The sequence below is a fragment of the Salvia miltiorrhiza genome, unplaced genomic scaffold (genome assembly GCF_028751815.1).
Source record: "Salvia miltiorrhiza cultivar Shanhuang (shh) unplaced genomic scaffold, IMPLAD_Smil_shh original_scaffold_306, whole genome shotgun sequence".
NCBI lineage: Eukaryota > Viridiplantae > Streptophyta > Magnoliopsida > Lamiales > Lamiaceae > Salvia > Salvia miltiorrhiza.
The window spans coordinates 285,054-307,489 of record NW_026651525.1 but is presented as its reverse complement, the minus strand read 5'-3'; the positions used below and the strand labels follow the sequence as shown (position 1 = coordinate 307,489).

Genomic DNA, 22,436 nt, shown 5'->3' with positions numbered 1-22,436 from the left:
GTAAAAACAAAACAGTACAAGTATTATTCGCCTTGAAGTCTTGTATATGTGAAAAACAATTTTAATATTTAATTTGCTTAGATTTTGTGATTTTCTTCAATCCTGTAGTGTTTGTAATCTCTTTTTGCAATTTCTGCCCAATTGGAGTATCTTATTTGTTCTCATTATTTTGTTTTTTTTGGTGCATTTCATCTTATTTCTTCTAAATTTTTCTTATTTCTTTTAAATTCGCATTTTTCACTTTTCCGTGAAAAAGGCGAAAACTCAGCTATTCGGTTATAGTACTTAGCATAACCTACTTGTAACGACTTAATAATGCTATTAAATGATCAAATTTGCGGCCCATTCAAAGATCAAACATAGGTAAATTTTGGCCAATAGTGGAATATTTCAAAACTTTACCTTCTCATGGTGTTTCTGCAATTATGGAATTAAAAATTTCGTGCCGAATTTCTTTTTATTTTAGTATATTTAAATGGACCTACGTAAATGGAATATTAAGACAATTATGGCGACATCATTAAAAAAACAAAAACATCACAGTTAGTTAGTTGTGAATAATAAAACGTGGCAACTAACTTTACAATTCTTTTAATTTGAATTTTAAAGTAATAACTTCCTGAGATATATTGTTTATAAAATTTCCAGCAAAAACAATTATAAATCCATTTTTAAAATTAAAGGTACCTTTTTTATATAGTATAGATATATCAAATTAAGGCTTGTACCTCGATCTTTAATTCAAGATCTATATTGCATATAATTTCATGGGTGTTTATTTTTTTAAATAATAAACCTAAATAAAATAAGGGAAAAACTAAATTTTTATATGTACAAAATAAAATGCTATTTTCATATACCTTTAAATATATAACCAATATTTCAATCTATTGCTTAAATACAAAGAACCAGTGTTTGGTGGCTTTTCTTTTCCCGTCGGATTGAAAATTTAATTTGTTATTCACTCGATTTTTGTATATAAAAAAATAAAATCATTATTTCTAAAGAAATAACTATATCAGCATTTTTGTGCATTTTATGTTACTTCTTTTTTGTTCCTTCGTTTGTTCGTTTTAATAGTCAAATGAAATAGTATAATACAAATTCATAAAACTGCAACACAAGTAAACACGACAGCGCTCAGTTCAAATCCTACCAAATATGAACCATGTCGACAAAAACCATAACCCTGATTACTGGTTCACGTGCAATATCATTTACAGTCCAAATTGAAGCCACCAATCTATGCTATGATTCCAAGCAATAGTTGTATAGTTGAGAACAGTAAGATCTGCGAAAAACCCTCACCTTGATGCATGTTAAGTACTGACATTGGGCACCTACTTATTAAGCACTCCATGTACTTCAACGCCATAATACCACAATTCGTGGTGCCTCCTTGCTGAGGGGGGTGTTGGTCAATAGTTAGAGTCCATACTTTTTTGATCTTTTTCTTCATTGGACGTTGCCCCCACACATTGCATTCTTTGCAAATGAAGGGGAGATTTATCATTGCTTGCTCGAATGTGCTGCGAACTCTAATGGGATCTCGATCCTTCGATAGCGAATCATAAACGATAACGCGCTGATTGTCAAGATCGATCTCGTAGCAGACCCAATGGTCCCTGCTGACCTGTGCAAATCCGACTATCTTCTCCGCTTCCCACCATGGAGTCCGAAGCTGAAAAGGCGACATCCCTACAACGCAAGGTGCTAGCTGACTACGCAAGACTCCATAAGTTTTACAACAGAGGGCGTTCTGCATAATAGCACACATACATATAAATGGCAAATTAGAGGCAATTACTCCAATTATTATGTAACTGACACTATTATGGATATTGTGAACTAAAATGATTTAAAGCTTACCCATGCAATTTGATCGACATACGTCCACTTGTCCACGAAATCCTTCGGCTTCTTTTCAAACATGGCAATATTCAGATTTGCTAAACACTCCATGTGCTAGAAGACACAAGTAATTCAATTAGTAACTTTAACCATTTTAAACACTATATCTTAAATCTTTAATATTTGCTAATAGTTAGATAATCTCACATCACTACTTAGCCACCCTTTTGGCCTCCACAACTCCGTAAACCAACTTGCATGCCGCAGTCCAACCCCTGGCAATCTGTTAAGTGGCGCCGATCTATTACGCAGAAAAAAGCAATCAGTGTTTGAGGAGGCCTGCACTGAAAAAAACCATATCTACTCACAATAACTTACGTTGGATTAGAGCCATGGGTTGTGAACCATGTCTGAAAGGCTGCAATTGACTCCAATGAAGCGACACGCAATGGATAAGGTCCAGTGGTAACTCCATGACACAATCCTATTTTATCTCTAATTCTCGGTGATTTGCGAGTGAAGGCGCGAGCTGGTTCATTGTGCCCAAGTAATTCACAGTCAATAACCTCTGTACCTGCAACGACAATTGAGGAAGCATTTTCACTCACGGATGCAGTACTTTGCTTTTGTCGCTTGGCAGTCTCGTTGCCTATGTGGGAAGCATTGGTCCGTCCGTCATCAACCACCCCAAATATATTTCGTCCAGCGAACTGCAGCTCTATCGACGCGTCCTCGTGCATATGACTAGGCCCCGCATCATTACTCCCTTTGTTGCTCTGTTGATTTGATGTAGATTTGCCTTTCTTTTGCTCTAATGAAACCACAGTTGCAAGTATCTCACGTGATATTTTAATAAGCTGTTGACGATACAAATCGGTAGTCAATTAACTTGATAATGGTTTATGTTAAATATAATCGCATGTGCTAAATTGGATATATCAACCTCATCAATTTGCATTCGGGTAGGCAACGTTGTTCGTGCTTCTTCATCAGCATTGGAAGCTTTTTCTTTCTTCTTCTCTGCATCCGGCATTGGCTTTGTTGGATGCTGTTCCGTAGATATTTAATAACAAAGAACAAGTTAGTTATTGAAGACATAGAGATAAATATGCTATTACTACATTACCCATATAACTTATAATATATATTCCATTTACCTTTTTTCTTTTCCTCTTGTTTTTTATAGTTGCACTCTCCACATTATCAAGTGGACGTTCCCGACCATGCTTCCGTCTGCTTTTATGAATGGCACCCAACTCATCTGAATCCACCTGGACATCCTCTGTTCGCTCCATGACATTGTCTTCCGAGGGGTCAGCAAGCAATTTTTTGGCCCTGGTGCACCTTACTGGCAGCCTTCGAATATTTGGTTCCTCTTCGCTTAACTTGTTTGCAATTCCTGTTTGGCAAGGGATAGCGTTCGTAACCACAGTTTCGCTCTGGATTCTTTGCGGAGGCTTCATTTTTCCTCTAAAAACAGTCTCTTTTGGCCGGCGCTTATTTGATTTCAGTTCTGTGGTTATTTCGGTATATCTTATGATTTGAGCACGCGGAACATTGCATTCATACCCATTGGCCATACCCATTTCTTGCAAATGGTCCTCCTCTGCTGGTAGAAGCTTCATCAAACCCTGTAAATATGAATTTCAATTAAAAATTACAGTGCGATTTACCTAGCTTATAACCTCAACAATATAAACACAGAAAAGAAAAAAGGAAAAACAAATCTTTCCTTACCATTTCAGTGGCAAATTGGGAATTGAAGAAGGCCTCAATTTTAGTCAAATTGATTCTATGTGGAACTGGTTCCCATCGCAGCATCCTTGGGATTGTTGGCACCGCACCCCGAGTAGCACACTTATCCTCAATTTTTTTATGAATTTCATAAGCAAACACTTGTAAAATATAGCCAAACCCATGTATATCCACCTGTACTCTGAACCTGTTCAACTTTTGATCCTCGATTTTCACCCTTGCGTTGTGGGATACAGTTACAAGAAATTCATAGGCCACTAAACCCCAAGGAAACTTATTAAACCTATCCAAATCATCCACTAAATGTATAAATTGTTCTTCAACCTTCACAGACGTAGGGTGTCTAATCAACAAAATACCAAATAGGACGACGAGCAAGGCAAACCTCAATGCATCCTCATCACCGCCTCCACCTTCCTTACAATGCCTTTCAAATGCTCTATAAACCTTTTGAAATACTATTTTTTCTCCAACAAGGAATTGCCTTGCACAAAATTTAGAGCTAGCTGGTGGCTTCTCCCAACCTTTAAATGACAATCCGGTTAGGACGTGAAACTCTGCTGGGCCTAAATCTACTTCTTTGCCACAGATGGAGAAGCTTAGGCGTCTTCTGTCAAGTGATCCAGGAATTATAGCAGAATACATCATATAGAGTAAATGTCCCTGATACTTGAAGCTGTCTAACCCCAAAAAACGGCCAAAACATGATTTCTCAAATTTTTTAAAATTGTCCGCGCTTAACCAGTTCCTGATATTCTTCATATATTTGATTGGTTGATTTCGTGGAGAAATCACCGGTGATCCTACAAATAATGTGGGGAAACACTTAACCATGAACAGAATTAATGTTTTCAACACTTTTATAAAACCTAAAACATAATGCCACACAACACCTAGAATGATTAAGATCTAGTATATAACAATCAGGATCATGAATACCTAATTCGTGCATCGGATAGATGTCTTCCGTAGCCAAGGTTTTACTCCCTGTACAATCTATGGAATCCGGTTCACACCTTAACCCCAACAACAATGAAAAAAACAGTAAATGACTATTTGTTAACGGAATTTTTTTTAAAAAAACGGATAAAAGTTCAAAGGGCACGGAACATGCAATTTCGGTGCCCTCTGATTGTAGCAGTCGATAATACCTTAGTGTGGTGTTGGATTGTTTTGGCAGAACCGTTTCGACGACATCTTCTGGCTGCATCATCTTCAACGGCGTAGCCCTCTCGGTGATAAAAATCTCCGTCAAGAAGTTGTTGGTGTAGCGCGCGAAGAAGTGTGTAAAAAAAAATAAGCTGCGTGAAAATTTGATTTTTTGGGGGTTTTTACAACAGTTGGTGAATTCAACTTTACCCATCAAAATAAAGTCAAATTCCATCTTATTATGTTAAACGCGATTTTTACTTCCCACAACGAAACACGCGATTTTTAGCAATTAACGTTTATTTTATGTTCGAATGCCTATATTTTATTGGGGATTATAATACTCAAATTGCTACTTTCCTGTTTGTAATAATCTAGTATATTAGTTTATCTTTATTTACTAGGAATAACTAAAGAGTTCCGAATACAAATGATACCAAATATTTTATGTTTTTTTATTTAATTTCGTCCAAAAAATTAATAAAAAAAATAACTGTTCTGGAATTTCAGCCGATTAGAAATCCTAGTATCTTTTTAAGATGGAAATTTTGAAAAAACAAATTTCCATCTTACTTTTTTTTATCAGTAATTTATGTATCCCCTAATACATGGCGTAAAATTTATTTCCCCTAAATTATAGACTCAACTTCTGCTACAATTTATCCCATAATCCAATAGTACTAGATAGAAATGGGTTGGGGATTAAGATTTTTAAGCATTGGTGATAGTTCTTTTATTGGACAACATAACGGTTACATGGCTTCACGGCATAACAATATATTACAACGGCGCAACAGAAATAGTAGGAAAAACAAATTAAAATGAAAATTACAACGAAGTAAAATATTTAAGGGGGGATTTTTTCCATATATGAAACGCTAAATCTCCCTTGAATAGCTAGACGAACTATTTTGCGGAGTAGTCTGCCCTTTAGCATTTGGCTGATCAACAACTTCGCTATAAAGACTTGCCCCGGAATTCGTTGGGACGTTTAATCGCTCTACACTTTCATCAATATGATTAAGCTCTTTAAAAAGCACTGTGAGTCGCATATAGTTGAACTCACCCTCTTCCATGTATACACACATTTCTGGGCGAACCTATTCATAAAAACAACCTTACATAATCAAATATGATAAAAAAAATTTTATAAAAATACCGTATTTAGTATAGAAAAGTGTACCGATGCTATTGTATTCCAAGTTTCCTTTGATGCAGTAACGACATTTTGCCCACTATCATAAACAACACCGGGTTGTTCAATCAACCAAGTGAATTGATGAAAGCGGTCTTCCCATTCTTGTACCTTGATGTAATAATCCGCTACTGGTATATCGATCTTCATTTCATCGCGCATTTCCAACTTTACTCCGAACACAAGATGTCTATTATTTATTGAAGGGCCCGGCAACCACGCACCCGTCCAACGTTTATACTCAAACTTTCCTAAAACAATAGACTCAACAGAACGAGACCACTGACCATAGTAAAAAAGAACGTTTGGAGATATTGCCTTTGCTCGATGCATTCTAAGTAATGCGATAAAAGAGGGGCTGCTCTCTTATGGATAGCATATGAGGCTATTATATAATGGGATAAAAAGTCCAAATAAATCCTCCCATCAGTGTGATATTTTGAAAGATATTAAATTCACATCGCGTATAGTAATTCTCGTGACCTAAGCTTATACCATTTACGTTACTTGATTAGTGCAGGTGCATGTGGAAAATAATTGTTAGGCCAGAAAAGTTGCATGCTAGGTCCCATTTGAAATAGTGCATTATAATTCCATTGGAGATCATTACAAGATGGAAAATTGAATGACTTCCAAACACGGACCCACGTCCGAAAAAAAACATCCTAGCAACACCAAATAATTTAAAACATACTAGTAAACTAGATAGTACTTATACATTAAACTTACTAGCAAAGTAGATAATACTAATACATTAAATAAAGTAGCAACCGAGTGGATCTGGTCACAACAGCATAAACATTGTTTCTTAATCTGAATCGGATTCCGAAGGTTCGGGTTCGTCATAATCCAGATACTCAAACACCTTCTCATGGAACAATTTTGCAAGTGCAACATAGTGCGGCTCTCCGCGTGCCCTATACACCAAGGCGCCAGATTTGGTCTGCCAATGAAGAAAGAAACACAATCAATACAAGGCAAAGTGTTAGGCGGATACTTGCAAACATCAGTTTTATATATAAAACATAAGAAATATAATTTGCACCTCCTGAATTCTTCGCCACGTCTCCTCGGAAGCGCTCAATGTGTTGGTAAGTTTGTCCCAAAAAACCCCCCGTTCATGCAAAATGTTTACCCACAAACGATATCTTTCTTCAAGGTAAAGGAGTTTCCACGTAAAAAAAGATACATCTTTTGACATGTAGAATTGCGCATTCATTTTTTCTTGCACAGATACAAGGAAGTCCCATGACTGAGGAATTCCTTTTGGGTTACCCTTCGCATCACTTTCGGCAATAATCAAATCCATGAGCTTGGCTTCCATAGCCTCTGTCCAAACATTATCATATAAACTAAACATAGACATCTTTGTTTTAGTGTGAGATTTAGAGTACAAAGATTACATACTATAACCTCTAGAACATTGCGTATAAATAATAGAATGTCTCAGCAAAAAACACAACAGTATACAGGAAATACTTGTACTGTTGCAGTCACATGCAGCACAATTACGCAGTACTTTTATATTTCATATACTAAAGAACAAAGAACTTCTTGGTTGCTACCTTTTTTGACCACAAATATGAAGTCACAAGACCTGCAAAACTTAGCACACAGACCTTCCATACTTCTGACATACAAATCACATGGCAAGCAAGCTATAGCTACTACAAAAAGCTTCATAATGATAGCTAAATAAACAGAAGAAGTGTATTCAATGATATATTCTGATGCATGTGATAGCTTAAGCAAAGCTTTTATTTTCCCGCAGCATGCCAGACATAAATATGTTTTCACCTTACCATTACATGGACCCTTGCAGCTGGACAAGCCTTTGCCCCCCTGAAAATTACCCAAAGCCCAGTGTGGATATTAAAAAAATGGCCATTGTGGATTAAAACGTGGCTGCAAATTAAAACAAAGAAAGGAGCTTGGGTAATTACCAATACTCGGCATAGTAATAACTACATAAAACCCTTCCAATAAGAACTTTCCGTTACCTACGCATATTAAAAAAAATAACCATTAGCGCGCATCACAACAGGTTGAAAACAAACAAAATCGTAGACCGTATAGCCCAAATGAAAGACTTAGCCTGTTCATCCTTACAGCAATGTCTTTTGATTGGGAAAGAGAGTTGCCGTTTGTTTGAAAACTCGGACCTCGTTCACGTGTGCCGGAGATCTGGCTTGCTTGAAAATTTTCAGTCTGTGACAGCTCGAAATTGGGGATTGAATCATCATCTAAGAAGTAAACGTTTGACACAAGAAATGAAAATCAGAAATATATCGCTTTAGGAGTAACAAAACTGTAAATATTAAATATACTGAATTTATAAAAGTATTCCAATGCTATTACCGAAACACGTTCGCTTGTTAGATTTGCCGACCGGTCTTTTTGGATGTGGCCCATCCCAATGACGCCGTAAACGTTTGACAGGGTACCTTTTCTTTTTTGGTGTTCTTGGATTTTTGATATTCACAGGACCCGAATTTTTCTCTTCTCTGGCATTAGGACTGTTAGGCCCTTGTCTTTCGGATTTCAATCTTGCTATTTCCTTCACACAGTTACCAACATGTTTGCTGATCACATCCCTGAAAAGCTTCTCTCCCTTGCACTCCAACATCATGTCGTAAAGAGTTCTCATATTATGGTTTACAAACACCATATTTGCAATGCTTTCTATACCTCCTTGGGGAGACTTACTTACATCATCACCTTGAAGCCTATTCTTGGCGTCCTTCCTCCACCTCTTTAGTATGAAGTGTTCGGGCAAGCTGCCTATATTTAACAACAACAAGATATTAATTATATGGCGACACAAAATCCCTTCCGCCTCCCACATTCGACAAGAGCAGGTAGCACGACGTGTTGGACGTGAGAAATGAACTGTACGCATCCCATTACTTGCTGAAGTGGAAGATACTCCATACACCAATTCATCCCCACTAAAATCGTATGGATGATGGATTATCTTCACGTTCAAAGAATGAGCAACCTCGCATTCAAAAGTTTTGTACACGTTCCGAGTGTACACACTTGCCGCATGTTTTAACAAGTTGTTGTTCTGGATAAATTGCCCAGGCACACCACGACACATAGTGTCCTCCTCAATCTCTCGGAGACGCCACTCGTGTTGTAGTCTTTCGTACCTCAGCACAAAGTCATGTAGGGTGGTGGTGGCAGAACATAAATCTTTCAAAACTTTGTTCGTCACCTCACTCCTAGAAGTCGCATGTAGCCCTGCTGTAAACTTGTCGATGGTAAACACAGATGACCAACGCTTTCTCAAATTGTACATGTTCCGAAACCAACGGTTTTCACTTAGCCCGTAATCGGTAATCATTGTCTGCCAAGTTGAGTCAAATTCATCTTCGGTAGCACACCCATTCATACAATAGTACCATGACTGCTTGAAGGCAGCGTTGCCATTTAACGAACCAAAATGTGACGGAGCATTTTGGTTAATGTGCCATTGGCACAAACGATGGCAAGCTGTTTTGAAAGTATAGTCTATACCATTCATGAGCGCTTGACATTGGTCTGAGAATATAATCCCCGGCTCTTTCCCGTTCATCGCCTCTAAGAAAGTACTAAACAACCACTCAAAAGATTTTGTGGTCTCGTCAGACAAGAAGGCAAGGCCGAAAAGGACATTATTTTTGTGATGATTTATACCAACGAATGGTGCACAGATAAGATTGTACTTATTTGTTCGATACGTGGTATCAACCGACAAAACATCCCCGAATAGCTCATAATCAAAAGCACAACGAGTGTCTCTAAAGAAGAAGTTCATCAGCCTACCATCATCATCAAGCTGTACATTCCAGTAAAAATGGGTCTCGGTGTTGCCTTTACCAATGAAATACTTCATCAGTGCATTTGCATCAACATTTTCAAGTTTCGTTTCCTTTCTCGATAAATTAACGTGTGCATATGCGTCTTTTTTGGTAAAGCCTAACGCCGGTCGGCCACCTGCTTCTTTTTCCATGAACCTGTAGGCCTTACTAATCTTAATTCCAACAGACCTAAGAGCATCTAATACCGATTTCTTAGCATATGACATATGGCGGGCAGATCTCAACGTATAACTCTGGTCTGGTGACACAAATTCATGATTATGCTGTTTAAAAAAAACAGAAACTGTCCAATCACCCTCTTCCGGTCTAACGACTCGCAACCTTGCCTTACAATTTGTCCTAGTAACTTGCTTCTTATATGAGGCAATTCGTCCAACCGAACGTTTGTTATCTGGATACCCTTCACAAGAACAATGAAAAACTTTTAACTTGAGCTCCTTAGATTCGTCTATTTTTTTTTGGGCTCCCTTCTTAACACTAAAGCCAGATACAACACCATACTGGGAGTACAAGATATAAATGACATCCAGACTATCATAAACAGAACCAACCTGTAATTTTTCCTCAAGTTGATTTCTTAGTGACATATAGGACTCGTTATCCAGATCGGAAACACTAACCTCTTCGGAAACGCTACAGTCATTACTCTGAAAATCATTCGGATTTTCTTCATCATCAAGTTCATCAGCAGAAACGTTCAAATCGATCACCATCGGTTCGATTGTTAACAATACACGTCTAATTCATAGTTACAGATACGTCGGAAACTAATAGGATCAGTGACGAATAACTCCAAGGCACGTCAGACAAGAACATGTGACCTACAAATAAAGGATTCCACTTAATACATGCATTTCACTTCCATTTATAAGTTTGAAAACGTGAATTCAGGACAACAATAGGTACATTTTACATGAATTCAGAAATTGATAGCCACAAAGTTGGAAAGTCAATGAAAAAACTTACCAGCTTTGCCGCAGCACCTATTGCGTTCGTCCGTAGATTTTAGAATTCCAGAAGCGCGTCCAGAATTTGATTTGCTCCACGCCCTCCAACTTCGAAGATTATGAGTTCTCCCCGTTGCACCCAAATTGGAGAATGTCAAGACTTGAGGAAAAATGGAAACCACGAATATATTATACGGAGCTAAGGTGTGGGTTGCTTTTTAAACCCGAGAAAACCCAAATAAAATGTCGGAAAATTATAATCCGAGCAGAGATCTTGGACAAATTAAAGATATTTAACGGCAAGCTTCGGGTCGATACAAGAAATTTTAGAAATGATGCCGGAACTGGAGAATGTGGGGTGTGCCGGTGATGAAGAGTGTTCAGTAAGCTTCATTTCTAAAAAAACAGACAAGGCAGCAACACGTGTAATTTTTGCTATATACTACTTATCATAAGGCATTATTATTATACATTATTTCACATAAGAATACAAAATTCATATTTTAAATAAAAAATAAATCGCCAAAGTTTTTACTTTTAAAAAAAGAAAAAAGAAAAAAAAATTGCACATTAATAATAATTATGATTTTAAATTTTTATTGGACATCATTACAAGATGGAAAAGGGTTTACATTCACTAGCGAGAAATATGAACAAAAGATGAACGTTGCTAGTAGTAGGGGTGTAATCGAACCGAGCCGAACCGAATAGTGGTGTGCTCAAGTTTGGTTTGTTAAGTATCGAAACGAATACAAAACTTTACTTATCGAATTCGATAAGGCTCACGAGCCTAATCGAGCCTATACGAACTTTCTAAATTTATTTTTATATTCAAAATATTGTTTATTTTATTTAAAAAATAAATTATACTTCCTCCGTCCACTAATTCATGACCTAAGTAGCAAAACACGGCTTTTAAGAAAAAGTGTATTTTTGTTAGTTGAGTGGAGAAAGGGACCCACAATTAATGTATTGTTTATTAGTTGAGTGGAGAAAAAGTGTATTGTTTTTTGAGACCCACCAATTCAATATAAAAAAAAACTTACTAAAAATGGATAGGCCTTGAGTTGGTGGACGTCCCAAAAAAGGAAAGAAGGCCTTGAATTAGTGGACGGAGGGAGTATTATTTAATATAATAAATATATTAATTATATTCTTATAACAAACAAAACTAATTAGAGATTTAGTACAAGATTGGCACTGTAGGCGCTAGTGAAGTGACGCGTTCAAGATTGAAGTCCGATTGGGGTTTCTTCGATCGGTACTGAGCGCGACGAATCTGAAGTTTGACATAGATGCGGTGTAAACGGAGAGTATAATTGACTGTCGTTAGGCGGATGGGATTTCTGCAGATCGGGATACCGGCTCCAAATTTGAAAGTTTCCCTTCACTTAGAGGGAACTTGTTGGGGGGTTCGCAAATAGCACCGTAAGCACTGATAGATGAATTCGGTTTCCCAAAGTCAGTATTATGGCGCATTCAGTAGCGAGAAATATGAACAAAAGTGGTACTTAGGCGCTAGTGAAGTGACGCGTTCAAGATTGAAGTCCGATTGGGGTTTCTTCGATCGGTACTGAGCGCGACGAATCTGAAGTTTGACATAGATGCGGGGTAAACGGAGAGTATAATTGACTGTCGTTAGGCGGATGGGATTTCTGCAGATCGGGATACCGGCTCCAAATTTGAAAGTTTCCCTTCACTTAGAGGGAACTTGTTGGGGGGTTCGCAAATAGCACCGTAAGCACTGATAGATGAATTCGGTTTCCCAAAGTCAGTATTATGGCGCATTCAGTAGCGAGAAATATGAACAAAAGTGGTACTTAGGCGCTACTGATGTGACGCGTTCAAGATTGAAGTCCGATTGGGGTTTCTTCGATCGGTACTGAGCGCGACGAATCTGAAGTTTGACATAGATGCGGGGTAAACGGAGAGTATAATTGACTGTCGTTAGGCGGATGGGATTTCTGCAGATCGGGATACCGGCTCCAAATTTGAAAGTTTCCCTTCACTTAGAGGGAACTTGTTGGGGGGTTCGCAAATAGCACCGTAAGCACTGATAGATGAATTCGGTTTCCCAAAGTCAGTATTATGGCGCATTAAGTAGCGAGAAATATGAACAAAAGTGGTACTTAGGCGCTACTGATGTGACGCGTTCAAGATTGAAGTCCGATTGGGGTTTCTTCGATCGGTACTGAGCGCGACGAATCTGAAGTTTGACATAGATGCGGGGTAAACGGAGAGTATAATTGACTGTCGTTAGGCGGATGGGATTTCTGCAGATCGGGATACCGGCTCCAAATTTGAAAGTTTCCCTTCACTTAGAGGGAACTTGTTGGGGGGTTCGCAAATAGCACCGTAAGCACTGATAGATGAATTCGGTTTCCCAAAGTCAGTATTATGGCGCATTCAGTAGCGAGAAATATGAACCAAAGTGGTACTTAGGCGCTACTGATGTGACGCGTTCAAGATTGAAGTCCGATTGGGGTTTCTTCGCAATCGGACTAATTTATTCCGAGTTAGTTATTTGTACAATTTTTTAGAGGCGATACACAATACCATTTTTTCCGGCTCGAGGTTTTTTTTTCATTATATTATTTTTTTTTCGGTACTCAGTTTATATGCTTTCAATGATATATGCTTACTGTGTAATTTATTAATACCCAAAAAAAAACAAAAAAAACACTACGTTTTTTTTGTTTTTTTTGGGTATTAAATTTTTAAAATGATTTCCTAGGAAATAAATATAAGTCAATATCTTAAATCTATATGACTTTTGGGTAATGTTTTTCCTTCCCTATTTTTTTCAACCGAGTAATTAATTTCTCCAACGTTTGGGTAAATCAATTTGTGGAGAATTCACTGTTAATAGTTAAAAATGTTTTTTTTAGCGTTATAGAAATAAAAGCTATGGGAAAATATTATGAAGATATCTTAAATTTAATATACTAGTAATACAAAATAATCGTGTCAGTAAATCTTATAGAGTACCCTAATAAATTACTATGTATTTCAAGAAATATAGATAACGAAAAAAAAAACAAAAACCTCTCGGGCCAAAAAAAAACAACCCATTGCAGTCATATTTGGGAAATTGAATTTTCACAGTGTGAAAACCTATCTTGTTCGCGCGTTCTACAGCACAACACATCTCCGGATTTCGGCGGAGAGAAGCGGTCGAAACGTTTATGCACAGATCTGCCGTCTCGTTGGTTAGAACAACCAGCAAAGAATTCATGAAAAAAAGGTGTTCTCTCCGTTTTTTTCGTTTCTTCGTTTGTTCGTTTCTCCGATTTCCTCGTTTCTTAAAGTTTTGCCACAAAAATTGATGTCTACAAACACAATTTTTTAAAAAATTGTGTTTGCTTGTTCTCAGTTCCATTATGGAGGAAAAGTGCGAAGAATTCTCAGAAATGAGCAAGATTGGGCTCGCAAACAAGCAGCAATTGGAGCAATTAGGTAATTTTTTTTGCGGGTAAATTTACTTGCATTCCGCGGCACATTTTCGCCATTTGTCCGCCTGCCTGTTTATATTTGATATTTAGTCTATTTGCCGCATTTAATTATAACAATAATTTTCTCAGCGCTTTGTAAAGGTTAAACGGTTAATGTTCACCATCGTGTTTGTATTTGCTTTGTCATGGATATTTGAATACTATAGGGTTCGTAGTGTATATAGCACGCACATATGGTTATTGTATTTGTGTATCTGGGAGTACAGTTAATTCAACAACACATTCGTATATTTCCATATTGTTTTTTGCACTAAAATATTGTTGCAGATGACGAATATTCTTGAGAAACAATCTACCAATGTGAATTGAAATTCACATTGGTAGAATAAACTAATTCAACTGCGATGATCCAACTTTTAGAAGCAATTGAGGAAAGAGAGCCACCAAAAGGGAAAACAGCTGGAAACGTTAGTAGACTTCCTAAAAGATCCACAAGAGCTGCACATTCAATCGTTGACATCACTGATAGGGAACTGTTTAGCAAACGTGGCCTTATCGACATTGGAACAAAGAAGAAGGCCCCCATTATAAAAAAAGAACGTAAGCGCGCTTTGAAAAGGAGAAACGAAATGGTGCAGAGTTCATCCAGGGTCAAGAATACAAAAAGGAAAAAGGTATACCACTATTACAGGGTTTCAAGGGTGAAAATTTATTTTATAGCCTGTAAATGCGATTTTGTTTGTGTAGGTTGCAGCTGCGACTACAGCCAATATTCCAACTCCAAATGAGGGTCCACTTAATGAAGAGCATGGAAATGCCTCCCAACAAGCTAATGTGTTTCCACCAAAAATGGGAGACAGATTGGACACAACAAGGCAATTTCAGGAGGTATAACATTTGAGAAACTTGTTACAAATTGAAATTAACCATGCATTAACTCATTTATTTTATACTGTAAATGCGATTTTGTTTGTGTAGGTTGCTGCTGCCACTACAGCCAATGTTCCAACTCCAAATGAGGGTCCACTTAATGAGGAGCATGGAAATGCCTCCCAACAAGCTAATGTGTTTCAAACAAAAAAGGGGGACAGATTGCCCACAACAAGCCAATTTGACGAGGTATAAAATTTGCGAAACTTGTGACAAATTGCAATTAACCATGCATTAACTAAATTATTTGTTTCCTTTCTTAATAGCTTATAAAGATATCTCGCGAATTACTTGCAAGAGTAGTTTCTATTGATGAGAACAAAAAAACCAAGACAACACCCCACCACAGCGGAAAAGGGAGTCATGAGGCCGGGCAGCCCTATGTAGTAGAGGATCCTTCTATAGATCTGCAATTTGCAGATCGGGATATTTACGGGAATCAGATGATGGTGGATAAAGATGCTGTACAGCCGGACGATTTCGAAAGCTCCGTGCCTGAGCCCCAAGATAGGGAGAAAGGAACTTGCACATCAGCACAAACCCAAGAGTGCAAAAGAAAAGCTCAAAAGAAGGCTCCAACAACCGTTTCCGCAATATTGGATTCAAGTAATGTACTGGCAAATCATGTTGTAGAGTTTGAGTTATTAACGAACCAGGATATTGCACGGTTCGAGACTACAGAGTCCAGCAGAGTAAGCCGTCGGCAACAACTACAGTATGGAGTTAGCGAGGGTCCTTATCCGCTACGCGTAGCATGGCCTCAAACAATTTCAGCCTTTGAGGCCTGGTACACAAATGCCGCCAAAACACCACAGTAAGTAGCCACAATTATAACGATGTGTGTTTCTAAAGTAATTTCATGAAATTACTCTTGTGTTATTTTGTCGAGGTCGAAGCCATTGAAGGGTATGCCGTATGTTGGAGACCGTCATGCAAGTTGGTTTGAAGAATTGTGGAAAGCCCGTGGATGGCTTAGTAGTGATGTAAGCTGTACCTGCTACTCCCCACATAAACTTCCAATTTAAACTTGAATGACGATGTAACTTTCCAAGGAACTTGTTCTGCAGCATATCGATTGTTTGGTGCATCTAAATATCGCGGCATTTAAGAGGAACCCTACAGCCTTTCTCACAAAGTGGACCGTGGTGGAGCAGATTGGCTGGGTTAATTTCACACTAATTAGCATGTTTTTAACTACAGCTAAATATTTATATATCATGTCAAACATAATGTATAGAGCTTATATTGTTTGATGGCTGTGTGTTCACAGAATGCCCTTTGTGCCGTGACGGAAGATGTATTGCGCAGTCAACTGAAACCTTACATTGAAGGGAGGGCACCTTATCAGCTTGCAACTCCTTGGTGGGAGGCGGAGAAGGTTGTGGGACTAGCACAGCTACAAAAGGAACATTGGGTGTGCTACGAGATCAACATTGACGAGCAATGCGTAATCATCTATGATTCACTTTCATCTTCAAGGGATCCACTTCTTGTCCGCAAACCATTTGCCCGAGTGTTGATCAATCTAGCATGGATGTGTCAGGAGTGCAAATTGTGGGAGCGAAGATTCAAGAAGAAAAGCTTGCATCAAGTCTGGGAATTGAAAATTGAGAACCACCTGCCTCAACAAGGAAACACAACCAACAGCGGAATCATGGCCTTGAAGTACTTTGAGTGCTTGATAACCAACACCCCAATGTCAGTACTCCACGAGGATCACGGCGAAGAATTTCGACGTTCTTATTGCGCACAACTATTCGATCACTGCAGGCAAGATCTTCTAGGGTAGATATCTGGGGTGATGATGAATATCCAGTTTTCTTACTAAATCAACTATCAAATGCTTTTGTTTGCAACCATGAACTTCGGGACTAATTTAGGAAGCTTCATTTCCAAACTTCTTTTTTGTATTATGTATAATGATCTGACTGTTTTGGCAATTAAATGCGATATTTAGGTAAAAAGCAGCAGATAATGTGTTAATGTATAGTTATGCTTCTTAATGAAAAACAAAATGATTTAAAATAAAATGGCAGGCAATAATGAGTAAGGTTCATGTAATATAAGACATAACAAAACTAAACATGCACGTTAATAAGCTATAAACATAGCCATGATGTGGATAACACATCAGATAATAACAAACCTAAACATAGAGGTTCAAATAATCTAGTTACTAAAAAAAGGTTCCTCAATCCTCTTCATAAAAGATTCCACACATCAGGAAGAACATTGGGTCACCGTGGTTCCTGTAAGCACCCACGGATCTCCCTACAACGAATGATTTTTATTAACTTGTTCAAGCTAAACATAAGAAGACAAAACATTGCTGGGAATTTGTTTCACCATACTTCAACGTAGGCCTCCATCTTCACGGAGCTAATTGTGATGGTGTTTCGCACGGGATTCCAGCTCACGTCCTCATCTTCAATGAGCAAAAAAAATCATCGGAATCAGTCCCTCAATGCCATAAGCTTCGCAATATAGAAAGAGAATAAGAAGTAAACTTCGAAATCATTGTTCAGTGACTTAAAAACATCGGAACAAATGTGGCCTCGGTATATTTTTGTCCTATGCAATCCAACTTTCTGAAATTGACATACGTCGGGAGCGTGGAATGGAATCCATCCTTGCCGTCCAACAGTTGTCGTACCACATTTGTCGGTAGCTAATTTATCTTACAAGTTAAAATAATGCTTTCTATTTAGAGATGCACGACAACGGAGGCTTTATATGGGGCATAATATCCAATAATGCAAGGGAGAGCCAGCTGGAATCTAAATTTTAAGGGGGCCAAAATTTATATAAGTGGAGAGGAAAAAGCTACCTCTATTGTTTTTTTGCCTTGATGTAACTTAAGTTACAAACTAGGGTATCACCAAGACATCCGTGACCCATTAGTACAACAAACATAAAATGCCATGCCATGCAAACCATGAGCGCCTACACATATTCAATCTTCAATGATAAATGATTATAGATACAAAACGCCAAAATACTATATCTTTCGAATCTAATTATGATATACACAATTATTCTAAGAGTAATAGACAAATATGACTACAATCCTCGCAATGCAGCCAAATTTATAAATATTCCAGTGGGAAATGAATTGTAAATAGGATTACTAATATATTCACTGCTGGTGAATATATTAGGGTTAAAAAAACTCAGTTGGTCAAATTCGACAAAACTAGGGAATTTCTTTCATTTTTCACATAGAGCATAAACAACTTTCATATATGGACCAATCATTCTTCTAAATTGAAGACAAATCAACCCAAGACAATAAGAATATATTCCTAGTTACAAAGCAAGATTGTAAGGGGAAATTCAAATGTACAAATAAAAGATATGAGTAATAATGTTAATCAATATAGTTTCATCTCTAATAATATGTTGCTTTAAGTCTTACCATAATAATCATAATTCATGTTCCAGTTTGCAATATACATATGCTGCAAAACAAGGGATACCTACAGCTGCCAAAACTCAAACATACCTACAATTCAGACTTCAAATGAGGCTCCAAATTAACGGAGTACGTACCTCCGGCTACATAGGGTGATGATGAATAAAGTTCTTCACAGCCACTCGATTTCAAACACCCATTCCTTGCCACACAAGACATTATTAAAACCCTTCTATGCCTCAACTTTTCTACACATATTAATAAGTTCTTCTATATTCGCAAATCGAGCAAATTCACCACCATCATCACCAAACTCTCCATTATTATTGCCAACTACAACTTCATCAACTTTACTGCCTCTCTCTGCACCAGATTTTATGGGGTCTGCGCTTGCCTTCTTCTGAAAGTAAGACCGAAGGCACTCTATCACCTCCTCATGTAGAGTCGTATTACGAGTCTCAACTTTAACAAAGAGCTTCTCTATTTTCTTATCTAACTTCTCAACTTTCTCCTTCAACAAACTGATCAAGAAGATCAGTTTGGCCTGTCGGACCACCAAAAAAGGTAAGTATAACACAATGAACATTTTTGGGTTTAAAAACATGTAATAACACTCACATTGGTATTACTCTTTGCATTTTCCTCTGCCGTTGCGTAATTCAGAATTTTTAAACAATTTTTACAAAGGGCAGTGCTAGATGCTTCATTTGCTGCATAATCATCCTCATCTTTCGCCTTCTTTTCTTCTATTTTCTTGCCTTGTTCAACCAAACGAGGGGAACGGCGGGGATCCAAACGTAACACCTGTTTCTCTTCCAAAAGCAGTTCTGAATTATTCTTTGGCGTCTTCTGTATTTCACTGCCTTTTTTAACAGCATCAACTTCCTCATATGTCAGACGTCTTTTTGTCAGCAAACTCTTTGAATTATGAATAGGAATAGGTGAAGCGGGATGCAAGGTTGAAGGAATACCAACATGATCCATCATCTAATATTCCTCGGGTAACACAATAATTGGAACCTAAAACAAGGCATAAAATTTTATTAAGATAGGAAATAAATGAAATCAATAGTATTTTCACTACAAAAAATTAGGGGATAGATGCTCCCATAACATGTTCACATAATGCAACAAAAGTCAAAACCAAGAACTTCCTACATGAGCAAAGAATTCAGTGGATAGATGCTCCCGGAACAAGTTCAGATACCAAAGGTGACAACTCAAACAAACGAGATGTGAAGGAAAAATATACACAACTAAATGTCTTCAATTTAACTACAAGTATTAAACCTTTACAGAACATTGTGGACCACTTTTTCATTAAACAACAAAAAACAAGACATCAAACCATCTCTAAGTTTTCAGCTTCAATAAATTTTTCAAAGATCATAAGCTATATTCAACGTGTTCTAACAATGAACAAGCAACCTGACTTGCTTTTCTTAATAATGAAAAAACCATTAAAAACTATTATAAATCCATTTTCAAAAGTCCATTATACTTGTAATATTCTTAAATTCGAGATTAAAAAAAAAAACATGGGATCAAAATTCGGGATATAATTTAAAGATAAACCTTCTACATAAGACAAGACATTTCTTACGTATGAGAACACCAATATTTAAACGGTTCATCTACGAAGATGAGGCTAATTACTTCACTACATGGGCAAAAAATCATACATAATTTAATAAATGTTATCTACTGGGCAAAAAAACATACATAATTTATAAACAGGAAAATGTTTATAAATAAATGGTAATAGAACAATATAATTTAGAACACAAGTTATCAGATTTGTTACATACTTCACAACTTTCACCATAGAAACGTTTATGTATTTTAGACAGCAAACGAACAGGGAAATCAAGTAAATCAGGTGACAAAGTTTAACACAACAAACCAAACAAATTAAAAGATAAGCGAATCCTTCTCAAAACCACCCTTATTGTGCATAGGATGTTTTGAGAACGAGAGAGACAATAACCGTCAGTGGAAGAAGATCAAATGCTTAGGCTCAAATCTTGCAGCTGCATCAAGTAGAAAAACCAAACCTCAATACAACCAATCTCTGCCACAGTAAGAAATGCTATTGCCTTCCTCACGAAATTTGCAGCTGCATGCTTAACCTCCCAAATTTGCTTCGATCCCGGGCCTCCACGATCGAAAAGTTTGATTTTTCCCCTTTCGCTAGCATCAACATTCACAGATGCAGAGTAAATGATAAATAAAAAAAATCGAAGAATTTATAATAGTTGTTGACTCAGTCTAGATTTTTACCATTCAACACAATGAAATGTTGGAACAATATAAACCGATGACGGATCTTGTAAAAATTCACCACATGAAACATGAAACTTCGGGTCGATGCGACAAATCTTTCAAAGCAAGCCGGAAAAGGAGAATTTCTGATTTGTCCGATCACCAAGATTGTTCAGTAAGCTTCATTTCAATAATAAATGGCACACAAACACGTGTCCTAACCTATACAATTAAAAACCCGCCTGTAGCCGGGTTTTGGGGGAAACAGAACCGGGTTTCGCTGACTCCATGAGCTGGGTTGAGCATCGAATTCAGGGACACGTGTCAAGATCAGAAGGGTGATCCTCATTAGGGGTGACCTAGCATGGAATTTACCCTCCTATATATGATTTTGATACAGTGTAGAAGAGAGGAATAGTATAATCAGAGAAGGGAAGGGGGCCTCCTCTTTTTTGTTATCCAGTTAAACAGAAGAAAGAGTAGGGCAAAAGCAAAACAGGTTTCAGATTGGAATCAACGCGATTGAAAACATATTAATAAAGATTATATTTTTTTCAATTACTTCCAATTTTCAAAACGCAGTGAAACTTACTCGATCTATTTCTAACGCATCGTATATTTGTAACATGATTTTTTTTTTCGAGTACATTGATTGCGTTATAATTAATGAAACCGTAACACGCTTATAATCAGCTGTTTTTTTTTAGGAATGCTTATAATCAGCTGTTAAAAATCAAATAATTAATAGTATAAGATTGCCCACATAAATAAATCTAAGAGATAGGTGGGAAATTTACGTCACATGCTGACTTCTTTACATAGCAATTCTATGTTATGGGGTGATTCAGATGAATATGCTTTGATTATGAGACAAAAAGAAGTCCATTATGTAGTAAAGTTACTTTTAGGTATATAGAGATGTCTTAAAAAAATGTTTACCATAACAAGGGAGCAATTAAATAATTGGAGGATCATGGACTTACGCATGAAAATAATAATATTAATTTGCCATAATAGAGATTGACATCTTAAACAAATACTCATGAGAAAGACTCGGTGAGAAATTACATCAGTGCTCTCTCTAGAGAGAGAGAGAGAGAGAGAGAGGGTGAGAGGATAAGGTGAGCGGTGTGTAGATCAAGAGAAAAAGTTGAGATGACTAATATATATATATATGTTTATCTCTATTTTGAATTTGATTATTTTTTGTGTTTTTTTTTTCTTTCTTCTGTATATTTGTGTATAGATGACATTATTTTAATGGGTGTGAGCTTGAGAGAGAAGGAAATAATTGTAGAGCTTTATCCAATTGCTAGCGATGGAGATGATCATATCCCTTGATTGGATCAAGTCTCTCAATGCATTATTATTCATGGAGGGGTCACTCCTACTCTGACGTTTGCTTGCACCAAACCACCCAATTTTAAATTTTAATTGATTATCGAAGAATGATTGGATTTGGGTATGGGTATGGGGAAATTTGGCTTTTATTTTGGAGTTCTACATTTCTTGAGTTTTGAGAAATGTACAAGATATTTGGGCTTTTTGGATGTTTTATACTTACATGTTAATCTATTTTATTTTGTCATTTTGAGAGACGTTCAATTACTTGAAATTAAA

The 22,436-nt window shown here is 37.2% G+C and overlaps 2 protein-coding genes across 4 annotated transcripts; one reads left to right on the top strand and one right to left on the bottom strand.

The window, feature by feature from the left end:
- The first annotated feature begins 14,616 nt into the window (after positions 1-14,616).
- On the top strand, positions 14,617-16,934 carry LOC131004043 (uncharacterized). The gene is made up of 7 exons (XM_057930613.1): positions 14,617-14,886; positions 14,960-15,100; positions 15,191-15,331; positions 15,409-15,956; positions 16,032-16,125; positions 16,210-16,305; positions 16,413-16,934. The coding sequence occupies exons 1-7, from the start codon at positions 14,617-14,619 to the stop codon at positions 16,929-16,931; spliced, it is 1,809 nt and encodes a 602-aa protein (XP_057786596.1). The 3' UTR covers positions 16,932-16,934.
- Positions 16,935-17,250: 316 nt separating this feature from the next.
- LOC131004084 (uncharacterized) lies at positions 17,251-21,187 on the bottom strand. 3 transcript variants are annotated; one of them, XR_009094902.1, is made up of 5 exons: positions 20,835-21,187; positions 20,609-20,744; positions 19,173-19,574; positions 18,692-19,098; positions 17,251-17,567 (listed from the first exon to the last, which is right to left on the bottom strand). XR_009094902.1 is itself a non-coding variant. In XM_057930682.1 (5 exons), the coding sequence occupies exons 4-5, from the start codon at positions 19,539-19,541 to the stop codon at positions 18,787-18,789; spliced, it is 681 nt and encodes a 226-aa protein (XP_057786665.1). In that variant the 5' UTR covers positions 19,542-19,574; positions 20,609-20,744; positions 20,835-20,962; positions 21,039-21,187; the 3' UTR covers positions 17,575-18,786. The 3 variants fall into 3 exon arrangements, 2 of the variants coding, with proteins under 2 accessions (XP_057786666.1, XP_057786665.1); XM_057930682.1 differs by lacking the exon at positions 17,251-17,567 and having other exon boundaries at positions 17,575-19,098; positions 20,835-20,962; positions 21,039-21,187; XM_057930683.1 differs by lacking the exons at positions 17,251-17,567; positions 20,609-20,744; positions 20,835-21,187 and having other exon boundaries at positions 17,574-19,098; positions 19,173-19,783.
- Between the last annotated feature and the right edge of the window lie 1,249 nt (positions 21,188-22,436).

Coding starts and splice junctions, on each gene's coding strand:
- LOC131004043 (XM_057930613.1), top strand. CDS start 14,617: ATGATCCAACTTTTAGAAGCAATTGAGGAAAGAGAGCCACCAAAAGGG. Junction 15,101..15,190: donor CAACAAGGCAATTTCAGGAG/GTATAACATTTG, acceptor TTGTTTGTGTAG/GTTGCTGCTGCCACTACAGC. Junction 16,306..16,412: donor TGGTGGAGCAGATTGGCTGG/GTTAATTTCACA, acceptor GTGTGTTCACAG/AATGCCCTTTGTGCCGTGAC.
- LOC131004084 (XM_057930682.1), bottom strand. CDS start 19,541: ATGATGGATCATGTTGGTATTCCTTCAACCTTGCATCCCGCTTCACCT. Junction 19,099..19,172: donor ATGCAAAGAGTAATACCAAT/GTGAGTGTTATT, acceptor GTGGTCCGACAG/GCCAAACTGATCTTCTTGAT.